Source organism: Gadus chalcogrammus, chromosome 16, assembly GCF_026213295.1.
Source record: "Gadus chalcogrammus isolate NIFS_2021 chromosome 16, NIFS_Gcha_1.0, whole genome shotgun sequence".
NCBI lineage: Eukaryota > Metazoa > Chordata > Actinopteri > Gadiformes > Gadidae > Gadus > Gadus chalcogrammus.
Genome location: NC_079427.1, coordinates 7,459,147 through 7,476,968, shown reverse-complemented (window position 1 = coordinate 7,476,968; position 17,822 = coordinate 7,459,147). Strand labels below are relative to the sequence as shown.

The following is a 17,822-nucleotide window of genomic DNA, read 5'->3' as shown; positions in this document are numbered from 1 at the left end:
GCAAGCGCGCACACACACACACACACACACACACACACAGTGAAAATACAATCTTTGTACTTTTCAACTTGAATATGTACAGTATGTTTAATCTGCTGCAATCTGGTATGCTAAACAGCTTAACATCTGGTTTTATCCGTTACAATATTCATTAGTTGTATTGTGGTGGACTAGTCGACTACTTTTATTTTGGTGAACTAGTGACGTGTGAACTAGGTCCCCTGTAGTCAACTAGTTGCTGGGAAAGCCAACTATTTGACTAGCTGTACGAATGAACTTGGGGTATTGGGATGAACTAGTTTACTTGTTGTATTATGGTGAACTAGTTACAAGTGACCAAGTTGGACTGTCGTTTACTAGTGGTCTCGGTACCGTTTGAGGGAGGAGGAGAGGGTCCAGACATGGTCGGGGTCCATGCCAGCCGGGTCCCTGTCCAGCGCCAGCAGAAAGATGTTCTTCTCCCGGTAGGATGTGTACAGAGTTAGAACGCCCATCATTACAAAATAGGTTCTCTGGAGTCAAGGAACATCCTCCACCATGGACATGACTCTATTCCTCCACCTGCTCAATACATAAACATGACTCTATTCCTCCACCTGCTCAATACATAAACGTGACTATATTCCTCCACCAGCTCATTACATAAACATGACTCTATTCCTCCGCCAGCTCATGATGAACAATGTATCTCTAGATGAAGCTAGATGAAGCCGTCTCTAGATAGCTTGATGAGTCCATGACTCTAGATAGAAGCTTGATGAGTCCATGACTCTAGATAGAAGCTGGATGAGTCCAGGACTCTAGATAGAAGCTGGATGAGTCCATCTCTCTACAAGAAGCTTGATGAATCCATGACTCTAGATAGAAGCTGGATGAGTCCATCTCTCTGCAAGAAGCTTGATGAGTCCATGACTCTAAATAGAAGCTGGATGAGTCCATCTCTCTAGAAAGAAGCTTGATGAGGCCATGTCTCTCGTGAAGGATATAAAATGACGCAGCAGGCCAGGACCGGTTTGGACTGGGGGAAGGGGTGCAGGAAGTCCCAGACCAGTGCCACCATGGCAAACAGACAGGACACCGTGCAGATCAGCAGTCGGCCGTCCACAAGACTGAAGTTCTCTACATAACCAAACTTCTCCAGCAACACCTGGAGGACAGACAGAGAGGAGACAGGGAGATCAGGACAGACAAGATGATCAGCATTGAAAACAGACAGTGATAAACACATAGACAGGAAGAGAAATGGAGCAACAGGTAGACTTCAAGGATGAACTTACAGAAAGTTAAAAACAACATGTAGACTGACCGATACAGGCAGGTAGGTAGACAGATCGGGTAGACATCAGAAAATACATTTCTTCTAATCATAAAGCCTATAGTTGCAAGTATTAATCATAGCACAAATTTTAATACATGCATTCTTTGAGATAATACTAAAATCTGTATTAATCCTATTGTTAATACCAATACAAGGATTAATGAAAGTTATAATACGACATTCTGTAATAATGATAAACATGCATTAATCATAGTTATACTAATAATAATGAGGGGATTAATAACCTTCTTGGCTGCGTCATCGAGGGAGTTTTTCACCGCGGCTCCGTCCCACTTGTCGATCTTCACCGGCTTCTCCTCGATCCTCCACTAGAGAGATTATTAGATCACACTACAAGAGATTAGTGTATATGACATCCTTAATTAATCCTACGTATTCATAAATAAATACTAACCATGCAAATGTGATTCCTAGCTTCACTGCTCTTTATTCCATGGTTTCTTTTACCTACTTTGTGCAGAAGCACTGTAACTTTAACTATCTTAACTGTTCTCAGACTCACTTGACAGTCCACCTCTGTGTCTAACCCACAGCTGTTACAGTCCGCTGTAAAGCATTACCGTCTCCTCATGTTTTCAAATGTTACAATATATGCCTATGGCACTTTAATATGAGTTATTAAAGTGCCATAGGATTGCAAATCTGCTTATTATTATTATTATTATTATTATTAAGTGATAGTTCGCTATACATTATGATATATATTCTGGCGTGTATTACACATGTGAACTAAACGAAACACAAGAGACAAGTTCAACTCACATGCTGCAAGATATCTAATATAGTATTGTACGATATGAACTGTAGCTCAGCAAGCGGCTTATCGTTTATTATAAAATATCGTGATGCATTATAATAGACTGTATTATGCTCATATTATAATATATGTTAACATCAGTCCTGCACCAGGATGCTATCAGTAGCTTAGCCCAACCAAGCGGATGTTACAGTTGAAATAAGAACTACTTATCGTGTAATGAACCACTCGACTAGAAGATGCTGCTGCGTGTGAAAGTAGAAGATGTGAATTAAAGCCCCGTTTAATCAAATTGTCATTTTAACCTCATTCAAGCTCACTTTCTCCAGGAGGCCGTTCTTTCCGTTCCGGGCTGCCATCTTCTCTTTCTCTCGCACCTGTAGGCCGCTGATTGGTTGACACAACCAACGTAGAGTTCTCGGATTGGACAGTTTAACTTTCTCAACGGAGGACGATGATTGGACTGCAAAGCGGTCTCAATGGAGGGCAATGATTGGACGGCATAGCATTTTGTGCAACCAGAGCCATTAAAAATGCCGCCCTCCAAACAGCTCGGAGGTTCGGAAGCTACGTGTCTTTAGGTAAACCTTCCTTTCTTCCGAAATAAACCTCCGAACCTCCCGGAAACACTGAGCGTTTTGAAGGCGGCAACTCTCCTACGTGCTAGTGTCGACGTCATCGCGTCTCAGATACAAGTATGTATTTCAAGATTCAAAGAAGAAATTGATGGAGAGTATGTGTTTGCCTTAACGAGACCAAAACTGTCCTTTATTCTATGAATTATGAATTATTATGTATACAAATAGTTTAGTCATATAATATTTCCTTAATACGTGGATTGGTACAATCATTAATTTAGAGAAAGAGACACTTGCATGCGATAAAAATGATATTGATTGTAAAAAGCTGTATATCAAAATATGCTTCACTCATGAACGCAAATAGACTAAAAATAAATCAATTCATAATAGATATCAGATACTGTATTAAACCATTATTTGGTCGAAAGGAAGTGAAGCAATTAAACTAATATAAATATGTAAAGCCTTAAATATTGGTCTTTAATGTCTTTGTTGTCATGTCGTTTTGTTTTGTTTTGTGTCGAATTTAATACTTTTGTTTTGTTTGAGGATGATTGCATGATTTGAGTTTAATATCAGTACAATAGAAAATTAAAATGTTCAACCATTTAGCCAGCAAGGCTAAATTGGGATCGGAGGCCATACAGATTTAGTAGTTACACAGCCGATAAGAAAAACGCCAAACTCATTGATTTTATTGAGGTATTTTCAATGGGACACAATTCATTTATTAATCGTCCAATGGAATGTTTTTTAATTGGCAGTTAAATGTGGTGAGTTCCTTCTTAAAGGGCTAAGACTCCAAAATGTATATACGTATCATTTTGAGGCCCTCTTTCACATAAAAGATAGCCCAAATCGGCAGCTCACTCCCAAGTGTCCTTGACCCTATCAGAATTCAAGAGACAGCCAAGACATGAGCTGAATAGCATGGCAGAACACCATTTCTTAATTCTTCATTCAGCTCAAGTACATTTAATACACTAACCTTATTTATCTTTATTTCACTGTTCATACAGGAGTGCAGCTCCTGTAAGTGTGTAGCCTATATTAGTTTTATAAGAGCTAAGAAACAGGCCTACAGTGTTTTCAAATCATTCTAAATAACGGATTTCCTTGATCATTGAATCATTATCAAACATTTAAATATGGTTAAATGTCACCTGTTTATATGTTTAAAACCAAAATATTACACGTGAAACAGCGCCCACATTTACGAAAGTGTGGCCAAAAGTGTGAGCCACCCGCTAAAGCTTTAAAACGTTGTGAAAGGTTTAGCACTATGTATTTGAAGTTCATCAATAGCAGTGATTGTCTTTAGGCTTTATATTCCTTCTTTTTTTTAAACAAATAATCACCTTTTTATGCGTCCAAAAGGTAATGTCTGAAGTGGGATTCGAACCCACGCCTCCAGAGGAGACTGCGACCTGAACGCAGCGCCTTAGACCGCTCGGCCATCCAGACTTATGCAAACATTACAATATTTACGGTTTATGTAAATATTAAATATGATGAATTGGAATGTTCAATATGAGGATGTTTTTTTATATATATATTTATACTTCAATAGGTGTATTATAAAACTGGGTTAGGGTCCGTCTATTCAGCAGATAAATAAACTTCCGGTAAGTGTAGAATTCTGTGAACACGATCGGAGAATACATCTGATTAGGTTAAAAGGAATCATGAAGAATGTAATTACATTTTAACTCTATAACTGTTAAAGTTACACCTTCCGTCCGATAAAATAATCAATAGTCCACAAACGCGAATGTAATTTGCCAACAAGTCCGGGCGTAACTAGGCCTACTAGTCACAAGGTGATGAGTCACTGATATTAGTTTAGTTTCGTTACCACCTCTGTGTTCAACCAACCCTCCACATGGAGCCAAAGAAACAACAGGTAAGATAAGTTCTAACTTTATTAGATAATAATATAGTTTAGATTGATCCATACGGATTCGATATCAAGCATCATAAAGCGATGACTTAAAGTCTTGGTGAAGACAGCAAACAGTTTTAAAGAGCCAGTGAACCTACTGTTTCAACTTGAAATCTATAACGGTGAACTCAACCCAAATTAGGTTTGGGTTGAGAGTTATAGGAAAGAGGGGCCTGTTATTGTAACGACCCACGCCACCTTTTAATAATTTTTTGTCCCGTCCATGTCTATGAGCATTATAATTAGTTAGGTTCTATCTATTCTATATGATATCCGGCACACACCGTAGCGATGTCCGAAAAGCGTGTCTTGTCTTTGCAACCCCCCCACCGGGTCCTCTTGTTAGACGTCACGAAAAGAACGCTATCGGAGTGGAACGTCCACGTAATGTTTTGGGAAGAATGGCAAAAAAAAAAATAGGATTTAATCCCATTTTCTCTTTATTGGGCACTTATTTCAGTAGCAATGATAAAGTGGCATTGATCACTATTTTGAAGATTATATAAGGCAAATTACCACGTTATAAACAAAAACATGTGGGTTCACTGGCTATTAATACCAAATCACTCGAGGTTGTTGTACCAGACTCGATCAAACGATGGAGCAGCAAAAGGCCTAATATAATATTAAGAGGCTAATAATGCTATGGTGTCTAACTTTGGCTAGAAACAAAATGGTTTGACAGGAACAATATGACTCCTCTGTTTCTTGCTGTCCTCTCCTTGTATTTTCTCCATGTTGTTGTTCTTGGTCCGGAATCGGAACCAGAAGCCAGCAGCTTCCAAGAGATCTGCTGGAAGAGGAGGGACCAGTAACATTGTCCTACCGGTCGTCAGATATCATCCCTCCATCACACAAACCAGCCACCAGGGAAGAGGGCCAAGCTCAGCCCAGAAGATATTCCCAGCCCGGAAACCAGACAAGAAACCGGACCAGAAACCAGACCAGAAACCACACCAGAAACCGGACCAGAAACCTGACCAGAGGCCAGACCAGAGGCCGGAAAAGAAAACAGACAAGAGGCCAGACAAGAAACCAGACCAGAGGCAAGACAAGAAACCAGACTTAGTCCTGGGAGGCAGTTCAGATGTTCTAGAACAGCCTTTCTTAAACTATGGGTCAGAATGCAAAATGGGACGCAATCCAGCTGGCGGTAGCAATGGACAGAACTCTCTGAAAACTCTGAGCTCTGGCCCAAGTCCAGAGAAGGTCGTCCTGGAGGGCGGGGAGCTGACCCCCAGCGTTGTGGAGGCAGTGGAGGTGCTGACTCGGGGTCAGAGAGACAACCCGGCCTGGTTCGATTGGCGGGAGCACCGCATCACCGCCTCCAATGTCCACCGAATCGCACACTGCCGCTTCGTTAACGGGACAAGCAGCACACCCCCTGGCTCCTACGTAGCTAACATCACAGGTAGACCACACCTCCTACCTGTCTGATACCACAGGTAGACCACACCTCCTACCTGTCTGACACCACAGGTAGACCACACTTCCTACCTGTCTGACACCACAGGTAGACCACACCTCCTACCTGTCTGACACCACAGGTAGACCACACCTCCTACCTGTCTGACACCACAGGTAGACCACACCTATGAACAATATCGTGTGGTTTTGAGAGCCGTGTGGTTGTGTATAAAGCGGTGTTTCTAATACCCAGGACAGGGTTCGAGGGTCCAGACCAGAGCGATGAGGTGGGGTGTGGACATGGAGGCCCGGGCAGTGAAAGAATACCAGGTAACACGGACCTCGCTCCACAAACAGATGTATGTTGTATTTCAATACAAACAGTATTGCAGTGGATGACACCAACATTGACCACATAAAGAAAACATATAGAACTTAGTTTGTAAAGTGTATTTCCATGGAATTGTTCAGGTGCTGAAGAGCAAGCTTCTTGGGCGAGAAGTGGTCGTTCAAGATTCGGGTCTGTTCATCGACCCCAAGCGGCCCTGGTTGGCGGCAAGCCCTGATGGCATTGTGATCGACAAGCTGTCTGGACAACGGATGCTGTGCCTGGAAGTGAAATGCCCGTTCAAACACAAAGACCGCAAGGTTGAGGAGGCTTGTAAGGAGGACAAAGACTTCTGCCTGCAGATCCAAGAGTTACCTAACCAGGTATGTTCAGAGAGGGTGGGAGGAGTTACCTGACCAGAGTGAGTGTACTGCACAGTTCCTCTGAAGCACCCTTGGGATACTACTACACTCTGGTTGAATGAATGAATTAGTATTTGAGGGTAATGTGTAGTGTGTATATGTGGGTAATGAGTAGTGTATGCTTGTGGGTAAGGACTGGAGTAGTGTGTGTTTTTGTTTACAGAGTAGTGCGGATTCGTGCGTAATGAGAAGTGTATATTTATATAATATTTGTGTGTTCCTAGCAGCCAGTGTATCGGTTGAAAAAGAACCACAGCTACTACAGCCAGATCCAGTGCCAGCTGGCCGTCACAGGGATGGACCGGGCAGACCTGGCGGTTTTCACCCTTAAGGAGACGGCCCTGGTGCCTGTGCCCTTCGACCCTGAGTTCTGGGAGGAGACGCTGAGCAAGCTGCAGAGGTTCAAGGAGGTTCTGCTCCCCCAACTGGACAAGCACAGACCGCTGGACCCCGAAATGAGACCAGAGATGTAGAGGCTGGGCTGTGTGTTTTGAGGTCCGAAAGGATGTGAAGCGAAATAGAAACTGGGGTGTTCGCAGACAAAATGCTGGTCTAGGACCAAGGCGAGGCTCTGCATTGGTTTGCTATTCCTGCAGCGTGTGCAGGATGCTTAGCCTAACTAGTCCAACATTTACCACATGCTCCCAATTCACAGATGCCAGCTATTGGTCAACAATACAATGGGGGTTTGGAATCAGCATTTGCTTTGTTCTACCCACAAAAGTAAAATGACGTCAAATAACCCTAACCCTAAATTTAGGCCGATTTATATCATAATCTCATGACTTCAGCTTAACCCATTACTTAACTGCCATTATTTAATAACTGTCAACTTGTGCTTCTACTTCTGGGGCTTTAATGTGTTATTGGGCTAAATAAACCTCATCAAGAGATCCAGATGTTCATCTCTGGAATCTATCGACTTGAACACAACAACATTTAGTTATTTCACAATAAAGGTCCTGAGGAAAACAGTGCAAGAATCTTATTTCCTATTGATGGTCCTGATGAACAGTGCAAGAATCTTATTTAACGTTTTCAAGGGTCCTTATGAAATCAGCTGTCCATCCAGTTTTAAATAAAACACAAAAGGTAGGAGGTGATGGTCTTTATTAGCAGGTTTTTTATAACAGCTTAACTTATTATGGGACGTAAACATACAAATTATTTCTCTAATAATGTCCATATGTCTTTCTCACGTCTTGCTTTAAATGTTGGAGGAACAGAGTCTGTCAGATCGGCCAATCACGGTCTGACCACGCCCGCTGACAGTTAAACAAGAAGGCAGCAGAACCGGTTTGGACCGGCTCCCTCTGGACCGCCAACCGACAAGTGAGCTGGTGGGGAGGGCGGAGTCACTGGAACTTAAATGTGATTGGCATTTGCGTGTATCAGTCCTTGGCATGGAGCAGGGAGCGGTGGGCGGGATCACAGGTAGCCCTCCTTCTGGAACTGCTCCTGCAGGATGTCGCGGTACTCGTCGAAGCCGCCGTCGATGCGCCGCACGGCTCCCTTCTCGCACACCCAGAGCTCCTTACACACCAGGCGGATCAGTCGCTCGTCGTGAGAGACCAGCACCACCCCTCCCTGGGGAGACAGAGGGGTCAGCAATGCTAGCACAACTAGCCGCTGACGCTACCGCTAGCAACGGTAGCCGCTAACGCCACTACTAGAAACACTGTCCACTGACACTTCTAGCCACCAGCACCACTCCTCCCTGGCGGGACAGAGCGGCTATTGTAATAATCCAGCTAACGCTCGATACTAGTAACACTAGCTAGGGTAAGCAACACTAGGTCCACTAGCTGCTAGCTCCTGGTATTAACTCCACTATCTGCTAGCTCCTGGTATTAGCTCCACTAACTCCTGGTATTAGCTCCACTAGCTCCTGGTATTAGCTCTACTAGCTCATAGTGTTAGCTCCACTAGCTCCTAGTGTTAGCTCCACTAGCTGCTAGCCCCTGGTATTAGCTCCACTAGCTGCTAGCCCCTGGTATAAGCTCCACTAGCTGCTAGCCCCTGGTATTAGCTCCACTAGCTGCTAGCCCCTGGTATAAGCTCCACTAGCTGCTAGCTCCTGGTATTAGCCCCACTAGCTGTTAGCTCCTGGTATTAGCTCCACTAGCTGCTAGCTCCTGGTATTCGCTCCACTAGCTGCTAGCCCCTGGTATTAGCTCAACTAGCTGCTAGCCCCTGGTATTAGCTCCACTAGCTGCTAGCCCCTGGTATTAGCTCCACTAGCTGCTAGCGCCTGGTATTAGCTCCACTAGCTGCTAGCTCCTGGTATTAGCTCCACTAGCTGCTAGCTCCTGGTATTAGCTCCACTAGCTTCTAGCTCCTCACCTTGAATTTGCTGAGGGCCTTGGCCAGCGCCTCGATGGTCTCCATGTCCAGATGGTTAGTGGGCTCATCAAGGATGTAGAAGTTAGGACTGGAACACAAACGCATATGTTCACACACAAAATATAGCCTCCCGATTGGTTAGAGTGGAGGTAAACGACAGGTAAAGGGGCTCACCAGGGCATGGTCATCTGGGCGAAGGCCACTCTGCTCTTCTGTCCTCCAGACAGGCTGGCCACTGGCCTGGTGGCCAGCTCCCCTGTGATGCCATAACCCCCCAGCTGGTGGCGGTACTCCTCCTCATTACGTCCTGCAAACAGAACACAGTCAGCAGTCAACAAGAGACTCGGGGAGACGGTCGTCAGGGAGACGGTTGTCAGGGAGACGGTCGTCAGGGAGACAGTGGGTGGTGTACCTGGGAACTTGTTGAGCAGTAGTTCCACTGAGCAGACGTTGAGGTCCAGTTGGTCAACGTGATGCTGGCTGAAATACCCGATCTTCAGGTTCCTGTTAGAGGGAGAGAGTGAGTAAGTAAGTAAGCAAGTAGTTAAGTGAGTAAATAAGTGTGTGAGTGTGTATATGTCTGTTAGTGTTACCGGTGGGCTTGTCTCACTCCGTTGACAGGCGTCAGCTCCCCCATCAGCAGCTTCAACATGGTAGACTTCCCCGCTCCATTCTCTCCCACCTGACGGGAAACATAGAATTAGAGCAAGGTGGAACAAGTGTCCAGGTTCTTGAACGCATGAGGAAGAGTAGGCGGAGGACGTACGATGCAGATCCTGGACTCCAGGTCGGCAGACACGTTGAGTCCAGTGAAGAGTCGGCGCTCTGGTGTGTAGTAGAACTCCACCTCGTCCAGCTGGAGGATGGGCGGAGACAACTTCTCAAAGTTATCAGGAAACCTGCAGACACAGAACAGACTTGTAAGACACGTGTGCAGATAACCCTTGCAGATACCCCTCCCCGAGCAAGCACACCTACAGGCACACACGACTAGAGAAGCTAGGTATGATGCAGGTGTGACCAATTACCTTAATGACACCTCGGTCTCCTTCTCTAGAGGCTTCAGCGGCGGTCTGAATACACAAACAGAGAAAACACACCTTTCACTCTGACAGAACAGGAGAGCCGGCTAGCACCCAGGCTTGGGCAGGGGTGCAAGTAAGGTGTGTTAAGTTAAGGTTTTTGTTGTTGAGGTGTTTGTAGTTCAGGTGTGTAATTCTGGTTTCTGTAGTTCAGGTGTGAGAGTAGGTGCTTGTGTGTATGCGTAGTTCCGGTGTGTGTAGTTCAGATGTTTTTGGGTCAGTCGTGTAATTCAGGTGTGCATAGTTCAGGTGTGTGTAATTCAGTCCTGTAGTTCATGTGTGTGTAGTTAAAGTGTGCAAAACAAGTGTGTGTGTAGTTCAAGTTTGTGTGGGTCAGTTGTGTAAGTCAGCGGTGTGTGTAGTTCAGGTGGTGTAGTTCAGGTGTGTGTAGTTGAGGTGGGTGTAGTCAATGTTTAATTCAGATGTGTGTAAATCAGGTGTGTCTACTCCAGGTGTGTGGGTCGGTTGTGTAAGTCAGGTGTGTAGCTTTGGTGTGTGTAGTTCGGTTGTGGGTATTTTGTACTTACAGTTTCTCCAGCAATTTGAGTTTGCTCTGCACCTGCGCAGCTCTGTTGGCATTATATCGGAATCTATCGATGAACACCTGAAAATACAAATTTCACAAAATTACAAAAACACTACGCTACTTACCACTGAAAAACAACACATTACACACAAATGATAATGCAGCCCCTCACAGCTCTGAAGACCTATTCAGCTTGTTGAAGTGTTTGTTTTAGGTAGAGATTGAAGTAGTACCTTGATATGCCGTCTGTACTGTAACTATAGATACACTAGAGAAGTAGGGGATGTATAGTACCTGGATATGTCGTCTGTATTGTAACTATAGAAACACTACAGACGTAGGCGATGTGAATATAGAAGGAGTAGAGGGGTAGGGATAGTGTTATACCTGAATATGCTCTCTGTATTGAAACTGAGCATCATATTCCCTCTGCTGGTTTTTAAGTCTGTCTTCTTTGGTCTTGACAAAGTTCTCGTAGTCGCCCCGGTAACTGTCCAGCCTCTGGGTGTGCAGGTGGATGATGTCCGTTACCACGGCGTTGAGGAAGTTACGGTCGTGGGACACCACCAAGATGGTGGACTGCCACGTCTGAGGAGCACAAATCAGATGTTGTACTGAGACAGGTTTCACACCAACAGTTACACGTTCACACCAGGAGTTAGAAACATTCATACCAGGAGATGGACAACTTCACACCACCAGTTACACATTCACGTTATACATTATACAATCACAACAGGAGTTAGATAGTAGACATGTATACCAGTAGTTATACAGTAGACCACAACATTCATACAGTAGACCACAACATTCATACCAGGAGTTATACAGTAGACCACATCATTCATACAGTAGACCACAACATTCATACCAGGAGTTATACAGTAGACCACATCATTCATACAGTAGACCACAACATTCATACCAGGAGTTATACAGTAGACCACAACATTCATACAGTAGACCACAACATTCATACCAGGAGTTATACAGTAGACCACAACATTCATACAGTAGACCACAACATTCATACCAGGAGTTATACAGTAGACCACATCATTCATACAGTAGACCACAACATTCATACCAGGAGTTATACAGTAGACCACATCATTCATACAGTAGACCACAACATTCATACCAGGAGTTATACAGTAGACCACAACATTCATACAGTAGACCACAACATTCATACCAGGAGTTATACAGTAGACCACAACATTCATACAGTAGACCACAACATTCATACCAGGAGTTATACAGTAGACCACAACATTCATACAGTAGACCACAACATTCATATCAGGAGTTATACAGTAGACCACAACATTCGTACCAGGAGTTATACAGTGGAGGACCACAACATTCATACCAGGAGTTAGACAAAATAGCACACAGTGTTTTACCTGGAGGTAGTTTTCCAACCACAGTATGGCACGTACATCCAACATGTTGGTGGGCTCTGAAATACAACATGTCTGTCACTACATCACATACACACACATGCTGTTCATATACATATATCTGAGGTATAAAATACATAAGGAGATGACCAAGGGGTTCAACTTACCATCGAGTAAGAGGAGATCCGGCCTGAAGCAGACATGAAGTAGAATTAGCACGGGGTATTAAAGAAACAGACATGTGGAAGCATTAGCATTAGCATGGGCTAAGACAGAAACAGAAATGCAGTAGTGTCAATTGGCATTAACGATTAATCAAATTCAAACCAACATCGCAATGAAATAGAACGAGATTTGCAAATCTCAACGGCTTCGAAAAAAAAGTTTTACTGCTGACTGGAGATCAGTAAGATTTGTATTTATATTTATTTTATTTGATAGTCTCCTTTTACTTCAATTGGATTGGATTTTAAATATAATTTAAAAGTGTGATTAATCATAAGTTAACTCACCAATACTATGCGATTAAATATTTTAATTGTTTCCCAGCCCTAGATATACAGTAATATCAATTAATGTATCAATAAATCTTAACACATAGGCCTGGCCTATGTTTTAAGATTTAAATTGGTCAAAATAATCGCTATTGGATTATTTCCCCAAATCGTTCAGACCTAGTGATGATGTATCTGGGACAAGCCTCCTTGTACTGCTAGGTCTGTAGGAGGATGGGTTAAGAATGATGAGAGGAGACTTACTTTGCAAACAAAGCTCTGGCCAGCGCTAGCCTCATCCTCCAGCCTCCGGAGAACTCCCTGCAGGGACACACAGTTAGCATGGAACACACACACACACCACACACACACGTTGGGGGCGGGACTTACTCAGAAGTTGGGGGCGGGACTTACCTGGTAGTTTGCGCTTGCATTTGAGCAGAGAAGCCGAGACCAGCCAGGATGACAGACGCTCTAAGTGGAGAGACAAGTTGTGTTACTGAAGAATAATACTACATCATTACTGTAGAGTATGGTAGCATATCAAAGATCAGTACTTTGCGGGTGCTTTGTCTGCCTCCATCTCCTCCAGCTGGGCGTAGATCTCCGACAGACGGACACTCGCTGCTCCATCAGCCCTGCACACACATCCCATAATAAGAACCACATCCCATAGATACCAACACAGATCTGATAAAAAACACCACACATCCCATAATAAGAAAAAAACATCCCATTGTAACCAACCACACATACCATAGTAACCACAAAACCGACAATAAGAACACTGACCACATCCCATAGTAACACAACCGCACATCCTGAAGCAACCAGGAATCACGTTCCCGCGGACCCATTAGCAACCAGTCCTCCCGTTTCCCCGCACGTCGCTTAGCAACCGGCACTCACGTTCCCGCGGCGATGCGTGCGTTGAGCTGCCGCTCCTGCAGCAGCAGCCCCTCCCGCAGCGTGTCGCTCTCCAGGACGCTCTGCAGCGCCACGGTGTCGTCGCCGTCCACCTCCTGCTCCACGTGCAGGATGGTGATGTGGGCCGGGACGCGCAGGCTGCGGCTGGCCAGCATCTTCAGCAGGGTGGTCTTCCCCAGGCCGTTCCGGCCGATCAGGCCGTAGCGTCGGCCCGCCGCCAGCATCACCTCCGCCCCCTGGAGCAGGGACCTGCGGAGACACGACTTATTACCACACGCACACACACGCACACTTAGACACATGATGCGCAACTTCTTATGTACACCTCAACAAATTGCGTTTAGGTAAAGAGCGAGGTGTGCTTTGTGACAGAGTGAGGTGTGGTAGTTACAGAGTAAGGAGTGTGTAGTTCAAGAGTTAGGTGTGTGTAGGTAAGGAGTGTGGTGTGTAGTTAAGGGAGATGGTGTAGTTAAAAAGTGAGGTGTGGGGTAAAGAGGCTAAGAGTGAGGTTTGTAGTGAAGGAGTGTGTAGTCAAAGAGTGACGTGTGTAGTTACAGAATGAGAGGTTTAGTAAAAGTTCAAGCGGGAGGTGTGTTGTTAAAGGTGAAGAGGTCTCACCTTTCCCCAAAGGAAACATCAAAGTTCTCAATGCGTATGTCATAGCTCCGGTTCCGTCCTGATAGGTCGATCCGGGTGTCCTTTTTATTGCTGGCCTGGCTAGCTGAGGCCTCCTCAAGCACTCTGGGGGTGGGGTCAAAAGACATATATTATGTTAATACATGCGTCAGGTATATTGATGTCACATGGCCAACATTATGTATATACATGGTCCGGTACACCCACATAGGTCTTTCTGAAACAGACATGGATATAGCTCACGGTGAAATAAATCTTGAGGAAACGGATCCAGGCTATATAAATCTAGGTGATCAGACATAGATCTAGGTGATAGAAATCTAGGTCAAACAGACATAGCTCTAGGGTTATACAATTTGGGGTACGTACATGGGTGTGGTCGTCTTCTGTCCATCCTTGTCGTTACGTCTGACGTGTTTCTGTTTCAGCTTTGCTTCAGCCTTCTCTAGCTTCTTGGCATCCACGGTCTGGAGCACATTCATGCAACACACATCCATATTACACACACCAAGCATAAAACACGGAATATTAATCACACAATATAACGCAAAGAAAACACATCAAAGGGTAAACAAATAAATACAATATAATAAATCCCAAATCACTGGCTAGTTTCTGACCAATCAGGGCCTCTCTCCCCTGACTGGTGTGTGAAATGGAGTACTTCTCCACGGTGGAGGGATGTGGGGATGTAGCAGGCGGAGAGCGAGGTTTCTTTTACTTTTATGAATCTTTTTCTCTTCTGATCTCTTTTTACAACTCTCTGATCTTCATTATGATACATTTATTAATATATTGAAAACACACACACACGATAATATAACAGGGACACATACCGTGTTCTGTGATCTCTTCAACATCCAGATGCCCTGAACATCGTCTTTCTTCGTCACTGAGGAGGAGAAACAGGATGGAGAAGGAGAGGGAAGGAATTGTCAGACTGTGTCGTATGGATTTTTTTAATACCTAATCCCAAATGATTCCATGAGGTGACTTTTGTGTTACATAACAGTTACTATGCTATTGACAGAGCGTAGAGACATGTTGGATAACTATGGTTACAACCGGACTGAAACAATGGGGACACGATAGGTTGTTAGGGTTACCACACTACTGGCACAGCGTGGACACATGGTAGGTTGCTATGGTTACGCCAGGGGTTTTCTTACCACATTCGGCTGACATCTGCGACAGCTGCACAGGAGCATCTAGCAGAAGCTGCCTCTGAGAACCATGGCCGTTCCGCCTGCAAACCAGAGTCGCACCAAATCAACAGGTTTCTATAGTCACACCACATTAACTGGGTAGTAGAGTAACACCACATCAACTCGCCTGTGGAGTCAAACCACAGCAAATAGCTTCGGAGTCACACCATATAAACACGTTTCTATAGTCACACCAGGTCAACCCTGTTCCGGAGTCACACCACATCAACATGGTTCTGGAGTCACACCACATCAGCATGGTTCTGTGGTCACCCTGCGTCAACATCTATTAAAAGGTGTTCTAAATTATGTTTAAATAGCTGTTTTAACAGAGTGAGGTGGTTGAGCTGGTTAAATTTAGAGTGCGAGGGTGTTGAACTGGTTTAACCAACAGCGTGAGGGTGTTGAACTGGTTTAACCAACAGCGTGAGGGTGTTGAACTGGTTTAACTTACAGTGTGAGGGTGTTGAACATTTGGAGGCAGATGTCTCTGATGTCCTCTTCATTCTTGCAGTCGGCAGACACTTCCTGCAACACTCCACCAATAGCCTCGAAGACCTCGTCATCATCCTCAAAGTCTGCCCCGCCGCAGTCCAAAACACCTGAAACACAAATATGACTGAAAGTTAGAGTTTTACTACTTACTACTTATGTGTCACATTTAAACCGACTTGTAGCTTTATATTACCTGGACAAATTGGTAGTCAATGCTAAGTGATAATTATTTTGTAAATGGTATAAATGAAGTCACATCCTATAACAAAAAAAAAAAGAAAAGCTGGCCAGCCCGTCCCTCTCCCTCCATGTCAAAAAACCACTGACCCTCCAAGCCCCTCCCACTCACACCACCCAGCTGACCGAGCTATGCTAGTTCACATCACCCAGTTGCACAGCCAGTAGAGTGGAGGGAGCAGATCCATCCATTTTTTAAGCCTCTTTCGTACTTACTGGGAGGGTTTAATCGTACACATTTCGACTAAGAATAAATGATATAGTCAGTCCATATTTATATGGATACATCCATTATTTTCTTCATTGACACTTCCCACCAAATAACTTCCCACACATGCTGCTACTTCAGTTACAGCATGCGTTGTTTGGCTAGCTAGCTAGCCGTTTCCCCTGCTTGACTTGACAGCAGAGAGTAGTAGGATCTATGGGTTTGGGATACCTGTGGCGGGTTCTTGTTTTGGAAGTGGTGCATGGAGGCAACATGTTAGAATGTCTAACGTTTATATTACATTGATGTTTTGTACGTTAGTCCATTAGGAATATTTGAACAGTGAGCAAAAAAAAAAAAGAATATCTGAACGGCCGATAACCCTATTAACAAACTATTCAGTGCCTCATTATTGTACGACTACTCTGTGCTTTGCACTGCCTGCTAACCACAAACTTCTACTAGGTGATAAGGGAGTAGCAGCAGATCTTATGAAGATGCGCCCAGCCGTGACGCACCACACCCTTAAATGCATCACACAGAAGTTGGATATCTGTGTCTTGGTGTTTGGAGATCGATTACCATCTTCTACTGTAGGAACCCTTATGCATGCATTTCCACGTGAGTACGCATTTTCCAAACCAATTAGTCACTGTTGGTTAAATTGGATGAGCAACCTGATTGGTGGGTAGGCTTCCCCTAGCTCTCAACTTCCGGTACTATTACGTCACCGCACTAGAATATGAGCGTTCTCTCAGATTTGTCTTGTATTTCTGGTGTCAACGCGTAGGACTCGCATATGGCTTTGGTCCTCACATGAATAAGAGGCTAGCTACCGCACAATTGAGTCATATCGTGTTTCTGGACCCTCTCTACCGTGGCTGACGAGCCGGGGCTGTCTCAGTTTAGCTGGAACCCACGTTAAAAACCGTCCCGACTTCACGTGGTTCAAAGGGGCTAACAAATGGAATTAAAGTCATTTATACAATCCGATTTACAGACGGGATCTTATAGATAATGGATCCGTGGTCCGTGTGGCTCATACCTTTGATGTAATTGAACACTTCTTGGTCGATTTGGGGAAACTCGCTCTTCAGGATGTCCACGTAGGTCGCCATGATACACCGGTCCTCCTGCAGAGGATATGCGCATGCGGTGCTGGTGTATGATGGGAAACGTAGTTCCGTGTGGTTTAAAAACTGCCTTGCTTTATTAAGAAGAAATAATTCGAATGGTTTGCTTTTGAAATAAACGCCTTGTCCTTTGAAGACATGACGCATTGAATGAACTATTGAGACAACGTAATTGTTGTTTTTATACTTTAGATACTTTATATTTCATATATGTTGCACATAAATTGATTTTATTAAATATTTCCTATACACTCTTTATCATGAGCAGTGCAATTGTAACGAAAAAGTTTCCCCAGTATCAATAATGTATCTGAATCTCTGAATTGTCTTCATCATCACAACCACAAGTCTATCCCC

The 17,822-nt window shown here is 44.2% G+C and overlaps 3 protein-coding genes and 1 non-coding gene across 7 annotated transcripts in view; 1 reads left to right on the top strand and 3 right to left on the bottom strand.

Moving 5' to 3' along the window:
* Positions 1-2,737, bottom strand: part of spcs2 (signal peptidase complex subunit 2) — a 3,446-nt gene extending 709 nt beyond the window's left edge. The window contains exons 1-4 of one of the 2 annotated variants that reach the window (XM_056610501.1): positions 2,417-2,737; positions 1,564-1,647; positions 987-1,147; positions 373-507 (exon numbers count right to left, since the gene is read on the bottom strand). In XM_056610501.1, coding sequence (XP_056466476.1) covers positions 373-507; positions 987-1,147; positions 1,564-1,647; positions 2,417-2,455 — 419 coding nt within the window. In that variant the 5' untranslated portion in view covers positions 2,456-2,737. Of the gene's footprint in view, positions 1-372; positions 508-986; positions 1,148-1,563; positions 1,648-2,401 lie in introns of both variants that reach the window. The other variant, XM_056610500.1, reaches the window with a different exon arrangement.
* A 1,321-nt stretch (positions 2,738-4,058) lies between these two features.
* Positions 4,059-4,141, bottom strand: trnal-cag (transfer RNA leucine (anticodon CAG)). Its single transcript has one exon. It is a non-coding gene; the product is annotated as a tRNA-Leu (tRNA).
* Positions 4,142-4,145: 4 nt separating this feature from the next.
* LOC130405428 (uncharacterized) lies at positions 4,146-8,189 on the top strand. 3 transcript variants are annotated; one of them, XM_056610499.1, is made up of 5 exons: positions 4,146-4,580; positions 5,388-6,030; positions 6,280-6,356; positions 6,498-6,737; positions 7,004-8,189. In XM_056610499.1, exons 1-5 carry the CDS (start codon positions 4,560-4,562, stop codon positions 7,247-7,249), a joined length of 1,227 nt encoding a protein of 408 aa, XP_056466474.1. In that variant the 5' UTR covers positions 4,146-4,559; the 3' UTR covers positions 7,250-8,189. The 3 variants fall into 3 exon arrangements, with proteins under 3 accessions (XP_056466474.1, XP_056466473.1, XP_056466472.1); XM_056610498.1 differs by having other exon boundaries at positions 4,147-4,580; positions 5,391-6,030; positions 7,001-8,189; XM_056610497.1 differs by having other exon boundaries at positions 4,151-4,580; positions 7,001-8,186.
* Positions 7,845-17,494, bottom strand: abcf3 (ATP-binding cassette, sub-family F (GCN20), member 3). Its single transcript, XM_056610491.1, has 21 exons — positions 17,378-17,494; positions 15,847-15,994; positions 15,357-15,433; positions 15,024-15,079; positions 14,557-14,654; positions 14,170-14,292; positions 13,534-13,800; positions 13,182-13,262; positions 13,039-13,098; positions 12,889-12,945; positions 12,298-12,320; positions 12,134-12,189; positions 11,115-11,315; positions 10,729-10,805; positions 10,148-10,192; positions 9,886-10,018; positions 9,713-9,801; positions 9,532-9,623; positions 9,294-9,426; positions 9,120-9,207; positions 7,845-8,363 (listed from the first exon to the last, which is right to left on the bottom strand). Exons 1-21 carry the CDS (start codon positions 17,448-17,450, stop codon positions 8,205-8,207), a joined length of 2,136 nt encoding a protein of 711 aa, XP_056466466.1. The 5' UTR covers positions 17,451-17,494; the 3' UTR covers positions 7,845-8,204.
* Positions 17,495-17,822: the final 328 nt, after the last annotated feature.